Below are 23,878 nucleotides of genomic sequence, written 5' to 3' on the forward strand. Positions count from 1 at the left end.
CACATGTAATTTTTTTTTTAATAGAGGGTTAGGAGAGAAAACTCATCAGTAAGATAAGCTACATGAAAGAGGGAGTGGAATAATATTGGTATAAAAGTGGAAATTTGGGACCTGGGAAACACGTAGTTGGGGCAAGTGAAAATTGTTTAGAACCTTTCTAATTTAGTCAGTCTCAGTACCATGAGTGGACTTCTTATACTCATGAAATTCACATCACATCTTTGTTAAAAAACTAAATTATGCTGTATAATTGTCTAATACCTGCCAGCAATCACTGTCCTCACCAATCACCGGCTTCTCTGGAAATCCTCGGAGACAACATTCAGTATTAATCACCTTAAACTTAAGGACCACCCTGGAAAGACAGTCTTCGGGTCGATGCCCAGGTGGTCTAAAGTAGGGCATCCCAGAGTCTGTGGCCACTGCCTCTGCTTAAAAGGAGGGTGAACCCAGATTTTAAGTCACTGCTAATGAGTGCTCCAAGACTTCAAAGTGTATCTTCCTCTGACAGCTGCCCACTTGCTTGTCTTTACAATTAAGGAAAAGGCTAGTTACCCTGAAAGGTCATTAGATTTTGGCCTTCCTTCAGGGACTTTATCCAGCCCTGTTCTTGAGAAACTGCTGAACACACAATGTAAATACTACAGAAATTCCCACTTTCATCTTTTGCAACTTCCATATTCATACTGATGCCCCTAATGGCAGTGGACTCAATGGTTGAAAACAGGAGTTGAATTGGAGGGATGGAAAGTAACACAGCTGCCCACCAACAAAGCTACAGGCCTGGGACATGTGCTTCCAAGAGCTTAACCGGGACCCTTCCCCTTTCCACAGTGGCTTCCCTCTCCCCGTGGCTTTCCTTATAAATCAAACTGGAACTCGCCATGGTTGGATTTCTCTGGGTCAGCATTTTCACAATATGTTCTGTAGAGACTGCACATATGCTCCGGGAAAAAAGGGTCCTATAGTCAGGTATTTTCTTAAAATATTAAATCCCCTTCTTGGAGATTCGTGGGCATATGAAAGGCTCTGTAAAGTTCTGCAGTACAAGAACCTGTCCAACGAGCTGAACACACTCCCCAGTATTTTACCAGTACTGTAACATTACTCCAGAAAACCTCACCCTCACTCCTGTGGTCCCCCAGCTTCCCTTCCAAGCCACCTGGTCCTGCCCGGCCTGTGCTCTGCGGTCAGTCTCCTGCTAACCCTGAATCTGGAACCGTATTCTCATGGAGGTGGAGGGAAAAGCTTCATGGAATCACAGGGAATGTTCTGAGAGGATATAGTAGCACCTCTCTTCCCATTTCTAACTGTCCTAGTCCCATACCTCAATTTGATACGTTTTAGGAAAAACAGCCTTTTGAAAAAATGTCTTCAGGTGATTTTGATAGGCACTCTTCTTAGTTAGAAACCACTGTTCCAAGTGCCCTTAACTTTTTTTTTTTTTTTAAATTGGATCCAATTGGAATCTCCAATTCCCCTTGTGGTCTTGGGCCCATGGGGAAATACTGGTGAGCTATTACAAATTCTTCTTCAAATTTCCAGCTGGTCTCTCATCAGTGCTTGACTTTTTTTTTTTTTTTCCTGATTGATTCCCTTTTGCTCTGTCTTCAGGCCTTTTAATACCTGTGGCGTCCCCTAAAGCAGATGACCCTGACCACAGCTCTACTTCTATAGCTCTTCTCACTTCTCCCTCCTCTATTACACAAAACATCTGCTTCCAATACCTATTCTCCCCCTTTTCTCTCCAAACCTCAAAGCAAAACACAGCTATCCTTTTTCACTTCTGAGACTAACTTCTTTACCTATTCCTTAAAATACAGAGCCTCCCGGTCACCTGAACTTGCCCCTCCTTTACCCCTTTTGTTTCCACACCTCCAACCCCTCCCTCCCTCACTGGTACCCTGATTTCTGCCTTAATATGGACACTACTTCAACCTGTTTTGAAAAATCAACCTATAACCCTACTGCTACCGCATCCTGGTGCATATTTTCTGAAAGTAGCTTGTATTTGTAATTCCCTGCAAATCGCCTCCTCATTCACCATCACCTCCACTCCCCCGAGCTCCCGCGGCCTTCCCGAGCCTGCTTCTCGGGGACCCCCCGCCACGCCTGCCCTTTTACTCCTGGTCTTTGGAGGGGCCGAGGCCGCAGCTCGTCCTCTGGCTGTGCAGAAGCCCCTCCCGCGGCCCCTGCCCGGGAAGACACGGGAGCAGCCCCCATCCCTCCGCTGTGCTGGTCGTCAACGGTCTCCGGCTCCTCCCGCCCCAGTGACTCCCCAATCTACATCTTCAAAACCGAGATCTTTGTTGCTTCGGCCGCGCTCAACAGCCCGCCCGCCTGCCACGCTGCCACTTCCGACTCGAAAGCAGCTGCGCCTCCGCGGCCGGGACGGCTGGGACGGCCCCCGCCACTCTGCCCCCGCCGGCCCGCTCCGGGGCGCCTCGGACTCGCGCCCGAGAGCGCACCGACCGGCGCGTCCCCGCCGGTTCCTCCGTCCTCCGCGCTCCCTCCTCGGGGCGGACGCCGCGAGGCTCCCGCCTGCTCCGGCCCAAAGCCCAGGGTCACGGGGGCCGCGGCCGGGAACCGCGCCCGCGGAGCGCCCCCGAGGATGCCCGGCCACGTCGGGGTCACCGGCCCCCGCTGCCCTCGCCCCGCGCGGTGGCCGGCGGCCAAGGACACCGGATGGGAGGGAGCCTCCGCCGACACCGCGCCGAGGGTCCGCTCGGGGAAGGCGGGACTGGCTTCTTTCTACTCCGCACAACCGTCCGTTCAGACGCTGGCGAGCCTCCCCGACCCCGCTTCTCCCAACCCGCGTCTCGCCGTCCACGCCTGCTCCACCGCCAAGCCTGTCTGGGACGCCACCGCGGGTCCCCGCCTCCAGCAACTCCATCCCGGGCTCCCTCAGCTCCCCCGAGCTCGGCCGGGCGGGTCACTCCCCTGCACTTGGCGACGGCGGGATCGGAGACCGCAGGCCGCAGCGCTCCCAGCGGTCGCCCTCGCCCGGGAACAAGCCGCGGACCCTTTCCCACGGCCTTCGGAACACCAAGGGCCTCACCGCCCGGCCACACTGCGTGTCGCGTCCGGCCCACTCGGCCCTCGCGGCCTCCGCCAGGCCAGCCGGGGGCTCCTTGCGCCTTCGGGCCTCGCTGTGCTGCGGGGACCGGCCTGCCCCGGAGAGGGAAGCGCCCGCCCTCGTCCTCCAGGTCTCTACTCAAATGCTCTCTCACAGATTCTAAAATACTGACCTCTTTTTCATCATTCCTCACCCATGACCTCGCTTTTTCTCTTCAGAGCACTCATCGTTACCGGACATCATATACATTTCACATTACAGATCTGATTTTATATAAATATACATTTAAATTAGTTTCTTATCTCTTCCCCCAGTAAATGTCAGCTCCATGGGAGGCAGACCTTATGTTTACCCCATTATAACCCCAGCGCCTGCACACGTAACCGGTGCTAAGTGTGTACGGACACCAGTCAGCACACTGTACACCGCAGACACGCTGTGTCTACACCAGTTATACCACAACTGAAAGAATGTGTTTACTGACTAAATCAGTATTCTCTCCCAAAGCATCAATTATCCACATTGTTACCACCACCACTTGGGGGACCAAACTGTAATCATTACTAATTCTACCTCCTTTACCTTTGACTTCAAGTATCACCAAATTTGTTCACTCCTAACTGGTGCCTCTGCCTCTGGTCCTCCTGCCCACCAAAACTCTCCCAGAGATTTCTCCTCGTCTTCCCCAAACACTGCTCTGGTCATTAAAGGCTTCTCAGCATGGGAGTGCCAAAAAAGTCCCCAAATCATTTTTGATAAAATTTAAATTCTTTAGCCTTGCATTCACGATTCCTCACTCTGGCTAACTCACTGTTTCTTCTTAACCTCAACAGAACAAACCTGGTCTTACCTACTGCTCTTGTTCTACCTTTGTGTCTTTGCTCTTTTTTCTCCTGTCAGGAACCTCTCGAGCCAAACCCCTCCCTTCCTCCAAGGGCTGGCCGGAAAACCTCGGAGACCCCTTCTTTGCCACCACACTGCCTCAGGCATCTCCTCCAGCGTCCACCCTCCATGTGACCTGTTGCCTGTCGCCTGCACAGTGATTTGTGACAGCATGTGCCAAGGGGTCATCAATCAGACCCCGTATCTCCCACTACAACCCTGAATGTAACTTTTGCTCCTACGAAGCCACAATACACACTTTTCACTGCCCGAAGCCTCTCTTCTCCACCCATTTCCCATTGCCGTGTGATTCGCAGCCCCTCTCCACGAGCTCCACTCCGATCTCTTCAGTCAGAAGTCATCTTTCTCCGACACTTCCCTCCCCACAGCACTACCGCAGATGGTAGCTTTACTTCCATGTCTTACTCATCTCCTCCACCACCCAAGGGAGATCCGGAGTTCCAACATGGATCCCACTAATACATTAACTACTTGTAGTTCTTATTCTTTAAAGTACATTAGTCCTTCTGAGCCATAAATCCTTGATGATTGCCAGTGACTGCATGCAAGAACTATATTCCCTTTATAAAATTCTGAATTCAGACCACGCTAGTTTGAAGAGATTTTTTTATACATTGTATGTGTCACTTAATTATTCAATATTTCCAAAGTTCTAAAACTGCTTATTAAATAAGGCCCAAGCATGGCTGTTTTTAGAATACAATCAGTTCACTGAGAGTGTAGCACTCTACTCACAAGCGTGTTTCAGCTCAGAAACACAAAACGAGGGAAAAAGTCAGGAGGCTGTACTGTACAAAGCCTCTGTGATTTATCCGGGGAAAAATACTAGCTTGCCTTAAACAAATTATTAAAGGGTAACATGGAAACGTAGTATTCATCCCATGAAAACAAAAAGCTAGCTGCAGGACTGAATTTAGTCCAAGTCATAGATCAAGATGAGAAGGAGCTCGATCACAAAATGAGTGCCAGGCACTTCTCGACAGAAAAACACTAGGGGGGAGCACAGGCACGGGCACCATTTAAAACCACATTTACACCAGCAAATAGCCACCTATATTTTTAAGGTTTGCATAAATCACGAAATGAGCTCTGAGCAGAATGCCAAGAAAGAAAATGGAACAGTTTAACAGTTCTGAGACAGCAGATGGAGCGCTGTTTCATTTAGGGATGGCGCACCTCCTGGTCTTGTTAAGAGAGCCCCACACGTCTCCCCAGCTACACTGGCACATCCTCTGGAGCGCCGAGAGCACTGTGAGCCCAACTGGAGGGGCCGCATGCGACCCCAAGCCAGCCCTCGCAACAGATGTGGGTGTGCTCACCACCGATCGAGGCTCAGTCCCCTCATTCCCAGCAGACACTTGGGTTATGTCACCTTTAAAATACCTGTCAAGAAGGCCAGTATAGACAACAGGGAGTTGACATGAACTGCTGAGACAGATTCATCCGTTGTGATGAATCGCTCCTTGGTACAAAGCAGCAGAACATACATAGTTCAACAGTGGCCTATACATGAAGGGCTCGGATGTTTAATGTCTGCTTCTCCAGAGTACAGAGAAACTTCACTTGGGCATGTAGCCACTAAAAATTTATAAATTGTTAACCAGCTTTCCCTTCATACTGCATATTTTCCAGTACTATTACATTTTTCTTATCAAATCTCTGTGCCAGAACCTGCCAGAACCAGACAACCTTATCTTAGTTTATTTATACAAAGTCATGACAACAGTGGGACAAAAATGCTACAGTTCACATGAGTTCCTTTAACACTAGCATGCTTGGCATATCAAAATTATACTTTTTTTTTTCCCCAAAATAGCTAAAAGCAGTTGGAGATTCTATCAATTTTATAATTCTAAAACAAGACATTCCTAACTCTCCAATCCTATCAGTCTGTTCATTTTAAGCCTGTGTAGAAGTTGGATGGTGAGCTTTTGTCTCCTTTTCCCAAACGCCTTAGTTCTATACAAGAAGCAATTAGAATTACACAACACCACTTTCCACTTATATCATGAGCAACCTTGAAAAATCCAACACTTTAAAAAGTCGTAATTGTTTTTAAACATTTCTGGTAGGCTGGCTAATTTTATTTATTGCTACCACTGAGGTTAAGGGCCTTGACTCAAGGTCATATAGCATATGAATTAGTAATGTCGCTGGGCTACATTCTCAATTCTGTACAACTACACCATGGTAATGTGAGTCCTTAATACACCTCACTGCTATCCAAAGGACAGAAGAAAACCAACGGATGAAATGGCCATTTAGCTCTAATCCATAAAAGTCCTTTGCTAAACAGCAGAAGAAAGCAGGGGAGGCTGGGAGGGAAAGGCTGGAGAAGAGAGACACGAGGGAAGCAGGGAGGGAGGCGGATTCATTCGCTTTACGCCAAGTACTTTATTTCCAACTCTGCTACCAACTGCAACACTGTGGCTACCCTTGTTTTTCCTTATTGGCTTCTGTCTTCATACAAAGATTAATGCAGCCCTTTGAAAAGGCTTTATTTAATGAAAGAAGAAAAAGCATCCCTCTGTCCTACCACTTCTAGTGTGACGTAAGCCGCTGTCTCATTTCCAGCTCACTACGGTATCTGCTGCCACGGGACAGACACTCTTCTTCATCTGTTAAATAAACCATCATCACTCCAGATCCAATTCTGCGTTAAAAGCTTCACGCCAACTTGGCCTCTTAGAGACTTTAAATGAAAATAAGTTTTCAGCCTTCTTTCATAAATATTCTTAAAGTCACATTAAGAAATACAAACCTATCATAGTATGGCTAAAGAAAAATTAATCTACCAACAAGTGTAGAAACAAATAAAAACCTGCACCTCTTTCCCTTATTTAATATTCATGTATTTAATAAGATCTTATTTAATATCATATGGACATGTAAAAACAAAATTATAGTACTTCTGTGATTAGAAGGTGGAAGGTGAGTATGAGGCTATACGTGCCCCCAGCTCTTCCGCTGACTTACTCAGACACAACCATTAATCTGCGACACGCAGACAAAATTAATCTGAACTGACACGATCAGAGGATTAGAGAAAATCCCTTCAGGGAATAGCAGTCCAGCAATTTCATGACACTTCCAAATTTTTAATGCAGGAGGTGCTCATATGATAACTATAATAGAAGGAATAAATTGAAGAGTAAATTTTACCCTAAAGAGGAGCACAGAAATTTCACTTACAGACTCTAACTTCAAAATGGCAGGTCCAAACACTGCCTTCTGTTTGATTAAAGAACAAACTCTCCTAAGAAGACCATTTTCAAAATTTCTCAGTGAACAGATTAACCTGAAATAATTTTAGTTATTCTTAAATTGAGAAGTCGCGACTCTATCAAAGAAATCTGACAACCCATGAAGACGAAAATTCAGATTGTATATTATTTGGAAAAAATAAATAATATGAAGCACCTACTCTCTCTGGACTGAGCAAAGTGCTTTAAGTGTTACTGTCTGTTATTATTCCAAGGACAGGAGACTGGAGGTTAATGCATTTAAGTTAACGCCAGCCAAGTAATGTGGCAGAATGAGAGCTGCTGACTGCTGCTCTCGCCCGGCTGCTCTCAAGCACTTCGCAGGGTCTCCTGCAGATTTCCTAACAAAACCTGAGATGAGGTTTCCTCGCCAACACAATGCCAAGACAGAATCAGAAAATAGCAAATAAGGAAGTTCAAAGGGAAATCAGAGATACTAATTTTCTATTGAGCTGCTAACCAAAGGTATTTTGTTCTTAACCGAAAAGCAAAGAGAGGAACAAAAATCATTCAACTTGGCATATCAATGCCACAAAAGGAAAAGAGTTAAAGATATCTACAGTCTCTGCATTGAAGTCTTTAAAAGTGAAATATGAGTTTTGGATCGATGTGAACACAGCAAATATGATTGCTACAGCATTAGCAGCAAATAAATAACTTATCTCAGTGGTTCATGTTATTCTGGTAAACGCCAATGAATGGCCTAAAAAATACCAATGGGCCCATAGCAACCCTCCCTTTATAGCCAAGCATAAAAGTAGCCAACAACTTATCTTTGTGTGGCATGACAAACAGCATTCCTAATTGAGAATCCATCAACAAAGAGGAAGAAAACTGAAATGAGCAAGGGCAAAGGCAGTGGTTTCCCTGAAGAGCAGAAGTGCATTTTCCATGGGACAAGCCCAGGAGTATTGATATTGCACAGAAAACTACCGAAGTTTCATATTCGCTGTCTTCCTGGCTCTCTTTCTCTCTTAAACAAATATTTGTAAAACTCCATGAAGCCTGGTTAACTTCAGTGTGTTCAGACAGAGGACAAGGTGCCACACTTCGGGCACAAATGTCATGTTCATTTACAATTATCATTAACTAAAAAAAAAAGTAGGCAAAACCCCAAAGAGTCAAAGAAACTAAGATCAAAGAACAGGACAGAAAGAGAAGAAAACGGTCACCAAATGCTTGTACGTAATACTTTAATACTTTAAAACAAACAAAACAGGGTCAGAGCAAACAGAATTAAAAGATTCTCACACTGTCTAGTAGAAATTAAAGATAAATATACACAAGATGCCTGAAAAGAGATAAGGTTCTTTTCTGCCAAGAAAAGCAGCAGTAGAGACAGAATTACGTCTTCAACTTAAAGGACTATCTGTGCCTTGCATGGCGTCAACGCTGCTACGACAAGGCAAGGCACGGGGACACCGATATTCTAGTTCCTCCAACCACAATACATTCTGACTGCTTTGATTCTAGAAAGTAAGTCTCATCTCCAGAGAGCCACACTTCATTCCCTACGTTCTTTAATGTTTATTTTACGGTTCTACTGCGGAAAGTCTGACATGCCGACTTTATGGACCCACACAGAGCAGGCAAAATCACATCTGTTTTTCTAGCACTGTGCACTTTTCAAAGCACTTTCATAGACATCGTAATATTGAATTATGCTAACAAGTTCCTCCAGCACATAATACAAGAAGCTTCTGGAGAATAGGGTACTTTTAAGACCCTTAAGAATAATGCAGTGTAACACGATGTGAAAAAAATATATAATTAGGCCAAGAAAAAAAGAAAAAAAGTCACTTGAGGACCATTCTTGGGGCTTATCATGAGACTTCTTAGCATATATCTGTATTTTAACATTCATAATTCTTATTGGAAGTAAGGATGGACATGGCAAAATTATACATGGAACTCATCTGTGAGTGAAAATTCTTTAAGTAGAATCAAATTTTAAAAGGAAAAAGCCTAAATGCATGTCTTCTATAGAGGGAGGGTCTAAAGTAGATTCCCAAGGCTACTGTTAAAATCACTCTCTCTGGTAAATGCTCTAAAATCCTTCGCCTGATCTCCTGTAGCTCCTGAACCTAAATTTGGAGTGCGGCTATAGGATAATGCGGGGAGGGAGGCGGGGGCAACAGAGCAGATTAGCGTCACTGCAAATCCAGGGTTACGGATCTCAACACTATTCTGACAATGTTGCTGTGTTTTCTTCAGCTCTGCCCCATCTTCAAGAATCAACACTTCCATCTTCTTCATGCCCTGAACCACACAGCCTCCCTCCAACTCCTCAACTCATTCTCAGCAGAAGGCCTCTTCGTACTCTTTAGCAAAATGGAAACCCATTGGTAACTTCAACTTCTCCCTACCATGTCTGCAGACCTACTTACCAACCTCTCAATGTCCTAATTTATTGGAAGAGATGCTTTTTTTCCCACCAAACCCAATCCCCCACTTGGGCTGAGAGCTCCGTTTCTTTCTAGAGATATCACTTTGCTGGTCATTTCCGCTCTCCTGTATCTATTTCAAATTCTCCTTCTTTACTGGGATTTTTTCAATCAGGAGCAAAACCTGCTCTACTCCAATAGTTCTCTGACCTTTAAATCTGAAAGCCAAGAAAATTTCCTTAACTGGGGAGGAGATGACCAGTATGGACTGCCGATTTTTAAAAAATTTTCTGAGCACATACAGTAAAATAGTGCCACCATCTACAGATATCATTTACTAAATAAAAGGGCATTTTAACACCAAAAGAAAAGTAGGAAAAATGTAATGTAAATGGATACCCCTCATTTTACTTAATGCTAATCTGCTTTGGTATAGTTGACTGTTCCAAATTTCTTAAAATACTCCTTCCTTGACTTCTACTGTATGATGCTGGATTTTCTTCTAATGGGACATTTGTCCCTAGTGGGAGACTTGCGTACTATACTACTTTTAAAATGGGAGTCTCTTATGGTTCCCTCTCATTCTGCACTGTCTTCTGGAGCATTCTCACACAGCTTGACAGTTTCAAATCTACTCTCTCCATGCTAACAACTTACAGAAATATATCTCCAACTCAGACCACTCTCCTAAGTATTTAGGCCTATATCTGATACTCAACATCACTACTTGGGTATCTCATAAATATAAATATAGCAAATGGAAGTTAGTTTTCTCCCACTGCCAATTGCCTATCTATGATCTATCTATTCCCTACCCCATTCATGCAAAAGAATCTCTACTAATTAAGGATAGCAATGTGCCAGATTAAAATTCTTCCCTAGATTCCCCTGTAGCTACTCTGGCAAGTATCAGATGGATTTCTGGAAACTGATCTGGTTTAGGTTTTCCTCTTTGTTTTCTTCTTCCACTGTGACCATGCAAGTGAGGCTAAAGGTGGAACAGTTATCTTGCAACTCTAAGGTGACAGGCAGGAAGTCTGAAGCCAACACACTAAGGATGGTTGCAGTCTATCTTAGAGATGCTGCACAACCTGGATTTTCTACCCCCAGACTTCTTGATTATTAGAAGAATAACCGCATTCATCTAAACCGCTACTAATCTTACTCTTGATATCTAGTCTAAGAGACCCTTAATTGTTACCACAACCAAAATTCATTTCGCCCTGTACTCCCAAGGTCTGCCTCTCCAGCGTTCTCCATCTTAGTAATGCAGCACCATCTGCCCGATCACTTACACGAAACCCTGGTGGTCCACGTGACATCTCATTCTTTTCATCCACCAAATATATCACCAAGTGCTGCCAACCTTCATCTCTTCGACATTTCTCCTGTCTACCTTTCTCACAGCTATTTCCCCCTTTAAGCCACTATCACATCTCCTCTCAGGCCCAGAACTCAATTTTTGTCTGCCTCTAATCCATTCACTACAAAGCAGGATTTTAAAGCCAAATCATGTCACTCCCCTTCTTACAAGCCCTGAAGTCTCCCACTGCATCTTAAATAGTCCAAAACTCTGAATGCGGCAAGCAAGATCCTACATAAATATTTCCCAAACTGTATTCAGAGAATAATCTGCAGCAGAAACACCTGAGGTGCTTATTAAAAATGTAGACATTAAACCAATCTCTGAGGTTGTGCCTTAAGATTCTGCATCTTAAAGTTAGGACACACTAACAGTTCAAATGTACATTAAGACGCAAAGCCTACCTTACCTCACGTGGTCTCTGGAGACTCATCCAGGGCCAGTCTCCAGCCACTTTGCCTCACCCCTCCTCCCATCATTTTTGCCTTCTTCCACCGTCACCACGTGCTCCTTCCTGTCCCTGGGCCTTCCGGGCAAACTATCGCATTAACCCTCACACCCTCCCTCTAACTCATCCAGAACTTAACTATCACCTTTCAGAAAAAACCAACCATACCTACTCAACTGACAAAATGTTTGTTTTTTGCTATACCCTCTGCTGGCACTCTGTAAGTTTCTGTCATTTCTTTTATTTGCTTATTTCTTAAAGAAATAAAATGTTATAGATATAGCTGAGTATTCTCTGTGCACTCATTCCCCTCCCTCCCAGAGGCGAGTTTTAGTGAAGACTGGTATGCACGTTCTTCTACTTGAACTGTGTTGCACATTTATCTCATAAAGTCTGTTGTATAGGTGTATAAAAAGCGTCATTTAGCATATACCATTTCACCTCCATAAGTTAAAATGTACTAGATCTACATATATCAGTATGAACAAATCACTTATCACCATTTTAAATATTAATTATTCCTTCAATATCTGCATCCTCTTCTGGATTGCAAATGGGCAAGGTCTTGACCATGCTCACTATCACATATCCTAAGTACTCCGCAGTATCTAGCATGTATCAGGCAAGAGACAAATACTGACTGAATGAAGCAATCAGTAAATTAACAATAGGATAATGCTCAAGCTAATTATACAAAGTCTGACCTACTCCATCAAATTAAATTGGCTAACTATCTCAAACTAATTGTGTACTACTTAAACAAAAACTAGTGAAATACTGAGAGATAACTGGTTCTCAGTAGGAAAAAAATTTTTTTGAAAATTATACTTTCGCAATTATATAACTGGATCTAATCCTAGACATTGGTAGATCTATATGTAATGCCAGAAATGAAGAAGAAAAAACTCAAACAAGAGGAAAACGAAATTCTTGGTATATAGAATAGATGAAAAGTTGTTTGATAACTAAGTAAACAGGGACTAATAGTACTGAATTAGGGACGTAGAAACTAAGAAATCAGAAGAGTCCTGACCACTTTCTTAGAGCCACTTCAGTGGAAAAGAAACTTCATAAAAAGAATGAAGTATCTGACCACTCTTACACCCTACCACACAATTACAAAAGCAATATGGGAAGAACAATTTAATTGGAAAATGGGTACATTTACTATCGGTTTCCCTACTAAGGGCATTGGGATAGGTAGAAGTTATTTTTTTAGATAAAATTTCGTAGCAGAATTTCTTCATCGTTCGGTACACACGGCATGTTTTTGTGATTTTGTTTGTATCAAACATTCATTAAAATAAAGTGCATATACAAGAACTATAAATGACTGTAGATGAGAATACAAAATTTGTTTATTGCTGAATCACTCACTGAATCAGCTTTTGTCTAAAATATGTTATTCTAAACATATGTGCAGATGTGAACAAAGATGAATTCGTTTTTGGATATCAAGGTTTCAGATCCTGGAACTTTTATATATGAGATCAATATAAACCCCTACAATTGAGTTCTATGAAAAGCTTTATGGAGTCAGGGTTTATAAAGGTTTTAATAAATTGAGGTTAGCTAACAGACATTTAGAGAAGACCCGACACAAAGATTTAAAAACAAATCTAAGTTTTAAAGAGTTACAATAAACATCAGCTTTTAGTGCTAATACACTAGTTTATATTTAATGCTGAAGGAATATACAATAAGGAAACTTTTAAGTAATGAAAAACACATAAAAAGCTAAGCTCAAAAATTATTTCACTGTAATACTTGGGGCTGACTTGTTGTCTAGTATGGTCAAATTATATTAGAATTAATTTTCTCACTTATCTGGATATTTGGTGAAATGTGATGGAGACACTGCCTGCGCCTGCATTATATATGTTATAGTGAAAACTGAAATTCCCACTGGAATAACCTTGTTCAACATGAAATTTCCCTTTTTTTGTTCTGTCAAGGCACTCTGAAGTTGTTACTGTCCTTAAATTTTCATGGAATATACCAATTTTATTAACAAAGAGGCGTAAGTTGCTCCACTTACATCTTGCAAAGGGAAATAATATAGTCTGTGGTCAAAACAATGGGCTCGTGGAACCCAAACTGCCTGACTGCAAATCCTGGTTCTACAGATCTACGAATTTTGTGATTTCAGGGAACTTTCAAGATCTATACAAATCTATAGAGGTAATAATAGCACCCCCTTCATAGACTTTAGGGGGATTAAAAAAAAAAATCTCAAAATAGTGCCCTGGTTAACCCATAGTTAAGTCACAGTAAGTGCTAAAAGTTATGCTTTTCAAATTTTGATGTTATCAAGTTTCTGCTGATGGTGTATCGGGCAGACACCATTGCTAGAGTTGACTGAAATTACTGACACTAAAAGCAAAAGAGTAAGTCTCCAGAAAACTGCAAGATCCCTAGGTTAGCAAACTGGGCTGCCTGAGCAAACTCAGATTACTTACATTTTGGCCCATACCTTTGAGGACAGATAACTGCATATTCAGATCTAGTCTGTACACTGCCAGGCTTCTTGTGACAAGGGGCTGGGAAAGGAACGCTAGACTTCCAAGATCTTTGTGTACAGGGGGCAGGCACAAAAGAGACATTCTTTTTAAAATCGCTGCCAATTTTAGGTACAAATGGTAACTTCAAACCCGTGATTAAGACTTTTTATAGATTTACCATTACCTGTATCAGAATGAATGATAATGGTACACTTCCTAAAGCCAACTACTCCAACTATGGAGAAAAGGTCAGTCACAGAACTTGTAGTAAATACTGTGTTTTCAAAAATATTAGAACAGGGGCACCTGGGTGGCTCAGTGGGTTAAAGCCTCTGCCTTTGGCTCAGGTCATGAACCCAGGGTCCCGGGATTGAGCCCTTTGGGATCTCTGCTCAGCAGGCAGCCTGCTTCCCCCTCTCTCTCTGCCTACTTGTGATCTCTGTCTGTCAAATAAATAAATAAAATCTACAAAAAAATATCAGAACAGGTAAAAGAGAATAACATTTATGTAAATTTTTAAGGTAGAAATCAAGACTCAGAAGTTCATGCCAAAAAGAAAAAAAAAATTTCCTGCCTTTTATCACATTGGGTTACCCACCCAGATCCTATGTCCAACTTCCAGCATCCACTGATCCCATTTAAGTCCAAAAAGCACTAGGTAAACCCCAAGTTTCAATTTATTGAAAACTTTTGCAGAAGATTCTAAATCCTTAACTAAAACAAAATTCTAAAATTCACAATAGCACTGAATGGGGATTTTTGCAAAGCAAAACTACAAAACTCCATATGCAAACATAGCAACAGACCTCTATCCAGTCCCCAAACATGAGGTAAATGCACTAATACATGAGACCATTACATGACCAAGCCCAACATGTAAGGGATACCAAATAAACAGCAGTGCTGGTTCTGTGGCAGACATATATGGTGGATGTAAAATAAAAGTGCACAACAAAGACAAAATAAAAATTAAAGCTTCTCGAGTTTTTATTACTTTGCTAAAAACATAGCAAATTAGTGTTCTTATTCCTTTGTTTCTCCTTCAGGTGAAAAAAAGTAATAGGTACTCTTAAGTTTTGTTGTAATACCATCTTTTAGTTGAAACACATCACAAACACATAAGTAGAAAGTTAAGCTTTACTCCCCCATCTCCTTAAAACCATGCTCTAAAGTTTCTCTTTCAGGTAAAAAGAAGAGACATTAAAGTAGGAATATTTTATTGGTATGATTTAAAAGGGTTAATTGTATTAGTCCCCACAGAATCTTAACAAAATCACTTGTTCTATAATTTCATCAAGAGATATTAATAAGGTTTCATTGTGCAAAAAATGTAACATTCATTTCAATTCAAAGTAGAAACAATATTATTTAGTTCACTTCTTTATTTATGTTGTAAATCTTATGCAGAGACCTGGACTCAGATTTTGTATTCAAAGTTGAAGGTAAAATATTAAATTACCAACAGTAGACTCTATCATAATGAAAAAAAAAAAAAAAAAAGCATGAATTTTAACACTCATGTTTTTAACTTTTTAAAGAAAATAGTTCTAGAATGGCCAATGTCAACAATACCTAAAGGATTTGGAAATGAACATATCATAATATGAAGGCTTGAAAATGAAAACCCATTTTGAGTAACTTTGATATAATTTTTATGTTACCTCATTTTCAGCCAAAAATAAGTTATGACAGGAAAAAGTTTAAAAAGAAAGAATACTTGAAATTAATTTATTTTGAATTTTTCAGTTAGGATCTTTAATTGTGACTGTGAGAAAGAACAAAACAACAAAATATGGATGTAGCCCAATGAATAATTTATACTATGGTTTTATACAACATAATTAATCTCATATAATGGAACTAAATAAACCCTCAAAGGATAATTGTAATTGCCCCTTAGTGATGATTTGTGAAAGGCACATACAAAATAATGAAAAGTAGTAATTAGAAAGAAAAATTTAGCAAGAGGCTAAAGATCATGATTTTAATTTTAATTTTCCAATGGAATGGTCCAAATATAACTAGTATATAGTTATAGTATAACTCATGGGAGTACTTCCGACCACTCTAATTTTAGTAAGCGTAACATGAAAACAAGCAGTTTATATTGCATAAGAGCCAGTCTCCTAGAAGTCTGGGTTCTCATCTATATAAACTTGTGGAGAAAAGAGCCAGCCACTAGGTAAGTTTAAATTTTGAGAAGAAACGCATACTTTTTTTTAAAGAATAACACAATTTTAAGTTGGAACATTTCTAAGTCAACAAAAGCTTTTAAAAAGTAACGCTTTTCAAGAACAGCAATATAAATTTCCTGCATAAAGAAAAAATAAAAATCCCAGAACTATTAAATGGACACTGGAGCTAGGGACAATATATGTGATAGAATTATATACTGACAACTGAGATGCCTTGTTCTGAAGTCACCCAGAGATCCAAATATGTAAAATAAAACAAAGGAAATTAGCTAGATATTTTGCATAGTATATGCTGGGGAAAATTAACTTGCAAAGAAAAAAATATTTCTTCTAGAGAACATTTGTTTAGAACTCCAATAACCTTTTGCTTATTTAACCTTTTTACTTATATATTTAACCTAAACCCAAAGAAACTCATTTTAAAAAGCAAATGGTGCAACATTTATTTTTAGAGTCACATTTTTGCTATACTTCCTTTCTTTCATAAATTCCAGGGTAGTGCTTTATTTTTAGAACTACTATATAATTGTTACATTCACTTCTAACTTTACTAGTCTTTATAAACTGCGGCATAAGACTGTTTACTAGAAAATACAATTAAGTATTATAACTACTTTTTTGATGGGACAGTTTGCCAAATAACTTACAGTCATATTAACTATTGTCAATTATGCTTTTCATTACAAATAACCAATACACAAAAGGCTGTTGTAACAAAACACAAAACAGACCAACTCCATCAAAACAGAGAAAGAAATATTGTACTTATGCTACCTGAGAAGCAAGGCGTTAAGAAACCTGGAAAAGTGAGAGTTTGCACTGGATAAACTTTAAGATTACTTTCAAGTGAAGTTATGGGATTCTTATCTATTTTATTTTTTTAAAGAGACAGCATGTGCACATACGACTGGGGAAAGAGAGATAATCTTGGGCAGACTCTAGGCCCAGGGCGGAGCCTGACTCAGGGCTCGATCTCACAACCCCAAGATTATGACCAGAGCTGAAATCAACAGTTGCACACTTAACTAAGCCACCCTGATGCCCCTCAATTAAGAAATTCTAATAAATTACAAGATTATGGTAAGAGAAAGAACATCAAAGAATTAGGAAGGTATAAATATGTTTTAAAAATAAAACAAATTCTTCAGCTGCTTACAAAATATGAACTAAAACTATAACTCAGGGCACCAAATGGAATTGCTGGACAGAGGAGATTTTCATTATATAAACAAAAATTACCAGTCATGTTAATATGGAAGCAAACCTAAAACTTGACCAGTAAGAACTATTCCTTTTAAAAGCTAAGCCTTCCAGATAGATAATTTCAATAATCTAAGGTATTGGCATTGGAAATATTTTATTTAGCAAGGTAAATACTTAATGAAAAAAAATCATTATTTTTAACAATACTATGTCCAGAAAAATCATATCCTCAGATGTCAAAATTTGGTTTAAAAACAGATATACCAAGCTGTTCTTTATCATTGAGATTTAATATTTCTGAGTTAGTAAATGAGATTTAGAGTTGAAAGTTTAATAATGGTGTTATAAGATCAATTGCCAAAATCTGTCATTTCATTACTCTTTCTTCCAAGTTCATCGAAGCATTTGGCACCAAGAATCAAAATTTGTTTTTTTTAACCCCATACGTAACAGTTCTCAATAAAAAGTAATCTATGCAAAAAAATACAGATACCACAAAGAAAAACAATGCCCTCAAGTGCTAATTTGTGTCATTCATTTTAGTCAAACGTTAATGTAATTGATCAGAAAGCCATTATAAAGCCTAATCAATATAGGCTTTACATATTTGCGTATCTTAAAAATCTCTACAGCTACAACTTCTAAAATTCACTATAGTAGATCTACAATCCACAAAACAAATGGTAAAGTCAGCCTTAAAATTAATGACCTTTCATAATTCAAAATATAAATAAAAAAGAACATTTTAAAACTATAGTATAATAGAATCACTTCATTAGATACAAAGATTTATGACTGGTCTCCTTAACATCTTTTTAAAAAGTAAGTATGTTTTCTATTACTATTTAAGAAATTAAGGACTCTTTAACATCAAGTTTCGCCAGCTCTGTTTTATGTTGGATAGATTTTGCTCTAGATGCCTTTATAGTAGTTTTAAAAACTAAACTGAAACAGACTAAGTGTAACTCTAAATTTCCTCAAGTCTGTATGGAATTCACTTTGATAAACAACTTGGGCAGGGGAAGAGAGGAGGAGGAGAAAAGTCCAATGAAGTTCTCTCCCAGTCCAATAAAATTCCTTCCATTTTTATGCAGTGTAAAAAAACAACATTTTAACTATATTACAATTTGAAATAAAAGAAAAGTGGCTGAACTTAATTAACTTGGAATATATTTTCCTGTTTAATTTTGCCTTTGAACTCCATGACAGAAAATGGACTAAGGTAAAGTCTATCCAGAATAAATCTAAGTGAAAATCTGAAGGATGGCCATGACGCCTCCTAACAGCTGTATCTCCAACATCCACTTTTGGTTTTATTACACAATGTAAATATTACATTTAATATAAAATAGTAAAGGAACTGAGCAAAAATCATGTTACTTTTTGAAAAAACTGTATTCTAGCATTTTCAAGATTGATTAGAAGAAATACCCAAATTTCACAAATGAATAGTAAAGCACATTCTTAAAATAAAAATTGTATACAAATTTTTAGAATAAAACTATTCCATAAGCTATTCAAAATGAGAAATACATTATTTATTTTAAGTTGAATATAATCCTTCCATATATTAAATTTTAGACACTGCCATAAAGTCAACTTTCCACATGAAATTTGATGTTCTTGTTTTCCCTTGTATGGAGTTCCCCAATACTCTTACTCTCTTACTCTGACAGTGCAGGTAGCGAATCGGCACAAAAAAAGAAAGCACAATCTTTAGAGTTAAGTTGAACAAGTAAAATACGTTATGTTTTATAAATCCTGGGGGCGGCAACAATATTAAAGAGTTCTATGATAAAACTTGGGATAGGAATAAAGCAAAGAACCATTTACACATAACATACTATGTGGAAAGGATTGCTGCTGATTTTCAGAACATGGATGGGTGGATGGATAGGAAAATGGATGGACAGATAAAAAGACAGACTTAGATAGATGTACTCACAAATGCATACATATGTAATATGCACAATTTATATATACCTTTTCAGAATATATCAGTGTTTGTTTCCACACGTGTACATGCCTATAAAACTCTACACTGTCAGACAAGACCACCAAGCTCTGAATCACCTCTCCCTTTCTTTTAAACGGATTAAAAACAACAAAAAAATTCCAAGTGTATCTTTAAAAGTAAGCATATCAGAAACATTACATTTTGAATATATCATGACACTTGGAACTCCATATTTACTAGTCCCCAAAAACTTTATAAAAAATCCCACAGATAAATACAAATTCTTATAAACAACGGTATTTCCCTTTCAAATAGCTTTAAAGTTCTACAATATATTTGGGATATCTTCTATGGATACAAATGATAGATCTGATCAAACAAGAATATTTAAAGTACAGTTGACCTTGAACAATGTTGGGGTGGGGGTTAGGGACACTCACCCCTATATAGTTGAAAATCTGCACATAACTTTTGACTCTCCCAAAACTTAACCACTAATAGCCTACACTGACCACAAGCCTTACCAAGAACATAAAGAGGTGATTAAAACAAATTTTGTATGCTACAGTAAGGTCTTATTGTATGTTACAGTAAGAGAAAAATGTTAAGAAAATCATCAGGAAGATAAAACACATTACAGTACTGTACTATAAATTAAATTATACAAGTAGATCCATGCAGTTCAAACTTGTGTTGAGAGTCAACGGTACAATGCACGGAGCCTCATAATTTGGGACTGCGCTGTGTAAACATACAGAAGGAAGTAAGCTCCTTCTGGAAACTAAATTCCTTAAAATGTAGGTAAGGTGAATTTCTGTATTATAGGTATTTCACATGATATAAACTCTGCTGTGAATGACAACTCTAAAGCAGTATTATGATACTCTTCATTTGGTTTAGCAATATGTTTTTCTTCCACTAGACAACAGATAAAACAACACTGACAAGTGAGTAACATCAGTGATACTCTTCCTCAGAAAGCATAAACAGCATACAGGGTAGACTTTTTTTTTAAGTTGTCAAATGGAAAAACAACCAAAAAAAAAATTGGGAGAAAAGTCTTTATTCAAATACTTCTAGTACAACCAATAGGAAAACGTCCTCTCCATCAAAAAACCCCACCAACTCTATACTTTGCTTAAGAACAAAAAAATTAAACAAAGCCCTTTTGAGTATTTCCAGTATCTCTTCACAACAGGCTCAGAATTAAAAATATAAAACATTTTTAATAGTATCATCATAAAAGAAATTTTCTAAGTTAAAATTCCAACTACTTGTACTTAAAATGCTAGGGTTGCTTTCATTAAAAAAAAAAAAAACCAATAAAATCAGCTTAAAATAAATTTATTGTACAATACAAAAAGTAGGCATACTGGAAAATAAAAGGTACAATATTAAATATACAAAGCAAATGAAAGAAAGCTAAATAACACAAATGTTTTAATCCAAACACTAGGATAAAATGCACAACATTTATGCTAAAATAAAGTATTTCAGGAAGGCTATGCATTTCAAACGAAATGTTAATAATGAAAAAAAAAAAAAAAAGAAAAACAAATGTGCTAACTTCTAAATGCTTGAATATCAAGAATCTGTAATGGCATAAAACATTAAATCCACAATACTAGGTACTTTTCAAGAACTTTATTTGAAAAGGCATTAAAAATACTGATGGGATTGATTTAAAGAATGTCCTTAAATCTGGCAAAGATTTTCCTTCTTCTTTTTTTTTTTTTCTTAAAGTTTGGGAGTCTATTCACAGTATCTTCCGTCTTCTTCCATTTGGATAACTTCCTACAAAAATTTCTGGATACTCACCCTCACAAGATTCTTTAAACACTTAGCTTAGATAACATTACTTCACTGGTAAGTGTGCATTTACTCCTTACCGATGTGAGTGCCACACATTAACAACATAATTTTGAAATCTATACATATGGGCACAATAGGAAACAATAAATTTTCATTTTATAAAGTAAAACCAATCTCCAAATGAAACAGTAAAATGTAACAATTTAGAGCATAGGGGAAAAAATAAAGCTTTTCCCCCCAATCTATCAATTAAGTCATTCCCCAACTGCAAATGGCTTTGGTGGAACTCATAGTACAAATGATACTGTTTAAAGGTGTTGCAGAGGTGAGGGCTTCAAATAAAAACCCTCTCCTTTGGAAATGGCCAAATGGGAAGCATCCAATAGAGATATGCATATGTAATTCAGAGAAATATTCAAGTAACCATAAAACCCTTGATAAAATCCTCTAAAAATTAACATATAATAATTTAAAGTTAGCTCAAAAAGCTTTTGACCAACACCTTTGGAAGGGAACTTCTTTTTCTATTATCACAGTTCCCAAGTTCCAGACATCATATCATCAAAATTTTTGTATTTAAACCAGTATCTAAATTACTCAGTGAAACCTGTTTTATTACACTATTATTTACTTTCATAGGCGTTATATCTACCGTATATATGCCATGACACTAAAAACAAACAAACAAACAAACAAAAAAACAAAATCAACTATCAAGTTCTCCTCCTAGACCTGAGAACCCATCACTGCCCCTCCAAAATCTACAAGTTTAAGAATGAATAAAATAAAAACAAAAAACACCTTGCAGGTATGGGATACTATGGAGAAAACTGAAGAGATATTTGGAAGAAGGAAGAAGTGTGAATAGGTCCTAAAGAATTTTACAATCACTTTGCCAAGACAGACTTTAAACATTGTAAATTACCCAAAATAGTCCTTCTCTTAAAATTTTTGATTCTCAATATTGCATTTTTATAACCAAACAAAAGGATTCAGATCCAACATTTTAGTAGTATGCTTACTACCATCAGACTGAATTCATTTCCTAAGTACTCTAGAAGAGTTCAAATAAAACAAACTTTATGAGATGTCATCATAATTTATCATATAAGATTCATTAGCATTTGTGAAATTATTAGGATAATAAAAATATTAAAAGCTAAAACCCAAGACTTCACCATTCATACTTAAATATAACATAGAAAAAGTAACGTGGGTAATACAAAAATAAAACTGTTTAGGTAAACATCTCACTTGAGGACACTCACTGTTGCTCCTTCTGAGTAACCATTATAGCTTTTTAACAGTGAAATGTCATTATCTTACTTCTGAAATTCTTTGGCTGGAATGTTTTAGTAACATAAGACACTCCTATACATGACAATTTTGACAGAACATAGAGGAATTGCAAAATAAAAAAAGCACAGACATGATTTATATTTTAAAGTATTAGATAAAATTTAAAATGAAGTTTTAAAAATTTAAAGGCAATCTATCACTAAAAATGGCATAAAATGTAAACTTAAGCTAATTTTATAATCTATTGCTATATTAAATAATTTGGGATTCATTAATTTTGCCTTTTTAGTTTTGTATTTAGCATAGAAATAGCTTTCTACTGCCCCTATAGACATCACATAAATTTTAAAACTGGGAAAGAAAAAACAAAATGTAACTAAATTTATGAGTTCAATGTGTGGGTTTCAGAACCAAAAAATTAAATATTTCTTACTATTTTAAAAGGAGGGTTAAGTTAAAATTTTAATTATACCATGAAAAAATGTAAAGGAATTTTTCCTTTTTGCATCTTTAAAAATAAAGCAAATTTGCTTTACTTATTTATAAATACTTTTTTAAAGACCAACAAATCCACTTTTTAATCTCTTATCTTTATACAAAAGATTAAAAGGAAAAAAAGCTTTACGGCTCCAGCACCCAAGGTTGAGAACACAAAAAAACTCAAATAAATATTTATAGTATGCAAAAAAGCTAAAGATGTTTGAGAGGTTAAGTGAAGAACATTCTGGAACTATAACCCACTTCTTTAGCTTTTCTCTCCCAGACTTTCCATTCTATACACTACAGTTGTGGAGATGTCCTCATTTGACTCAGGTGACACTTTTTTCCATACTGTCTCTTTTAAAGCAAGTTCTTGTTGGAGACTTTCATAGTCCAATGGTCCAAAGGAATGCTAGTTGTTCAAGCAACATACATAATTTATTAGTGCACTTGAGTGAAGAAAGGTCCAAGCTATAAAACGGTATTTTTCAATGAATGTTATTAAAATCTGTTAACATTTTCACCCACCACCTTTTGATGTTTTGTTCCATGTTACTCATGTTGATGCTCATGGAAGTTTCTATTCTGTTGGCTTTGCATAATTCTCATATATTATTATAAGTTACTTTGGAACTAACAATATGAAAGTTTTCTTACTATGCATACAAATAATTTCTACTTTTAAGTGCTTCATATCAGCTTCAAGTCTAATTAGTTATTTACATTTCCCAAATGGGATATAAAGGAATTTAATTAAAATTCAAAACAAGTCCTCGTTCTAGTGAGTAACTATGAAGACGAAAAATCTTGTTTCTGAAATTTAAGTTCAGACTCTTAAATATTAGCTCTAAAAAAAGTATGTATGTGCAATAATATGAAGCCAAACACACTGATATATCAACAAATATTACTTTAAGAGTGTCAAGAATTCTGTTATCAAACACTTTTTATAGAAAGTATTTCATCTGTAGTGGCCACTAAAACTATGAGGCTT

The 23,878-nt window shown here is 38.0% G+C and overlaps 2 protein-coding genes across 7 annotated transcripts in view; one reads left to right on the forward strand and one right to left on the reverse strand.

Moving 5' to 3' along the window:
• The window catches only part of STAT1 (signal transducer and activator of transcription 1), a 63,542-nt gene extending 51,823 nt beyond the window's left edge, over positions 1–11,719 (forward strand). The window contains exon 26 of the transcript XR_009352111.1: positions 9,457–11,719. The gene's annotated coding sequence lies outside the window, so the exon portion shown is untranslated. The remainder of the gene's footprint in view (positions 1–9,456) is intronic.
• Positions 1–23,878, reverse strand: part of GLS (glutaminase) — a 79,542-nt gene that overhangs the window by 4,908 nt on the left and 50,756 nt on the right. The window contains exon 15 of one of the 6 annotated variants that reach the window (XM_059168565.1): positions 20,622–23,296. The exons of 4 other annotated variants lie outside the window; for them this stretch is intronic. In XM_059168565.1, the coding sequence (XP_059024548.1) occupies positions 23,150–23,296 (147 nt within the window). In that variant the 3' untranslated portion in view covers positions 20,622–23,149. Of the gene's footprint in view, positions 1–20,621; positions 23,356–23,878 lie in introns of those variants that run through there. One more of the 6 variants, XM_059168567.1, reaches the window with a different exon arrangement.

Source organism: Mustela lutreola, chromosome 3 (assembly GCF_030435805.1).
Source record: "Mustela lutreola isolate mMusLut2 chromosome 3, mMusLut2.pri, whole genome shotgun sequence".
NCBI lineage: Eukaryota > Metazoa > Chordata > Mammalia > Carnivora > Mustelidae > Mustela > Mustela lutreola.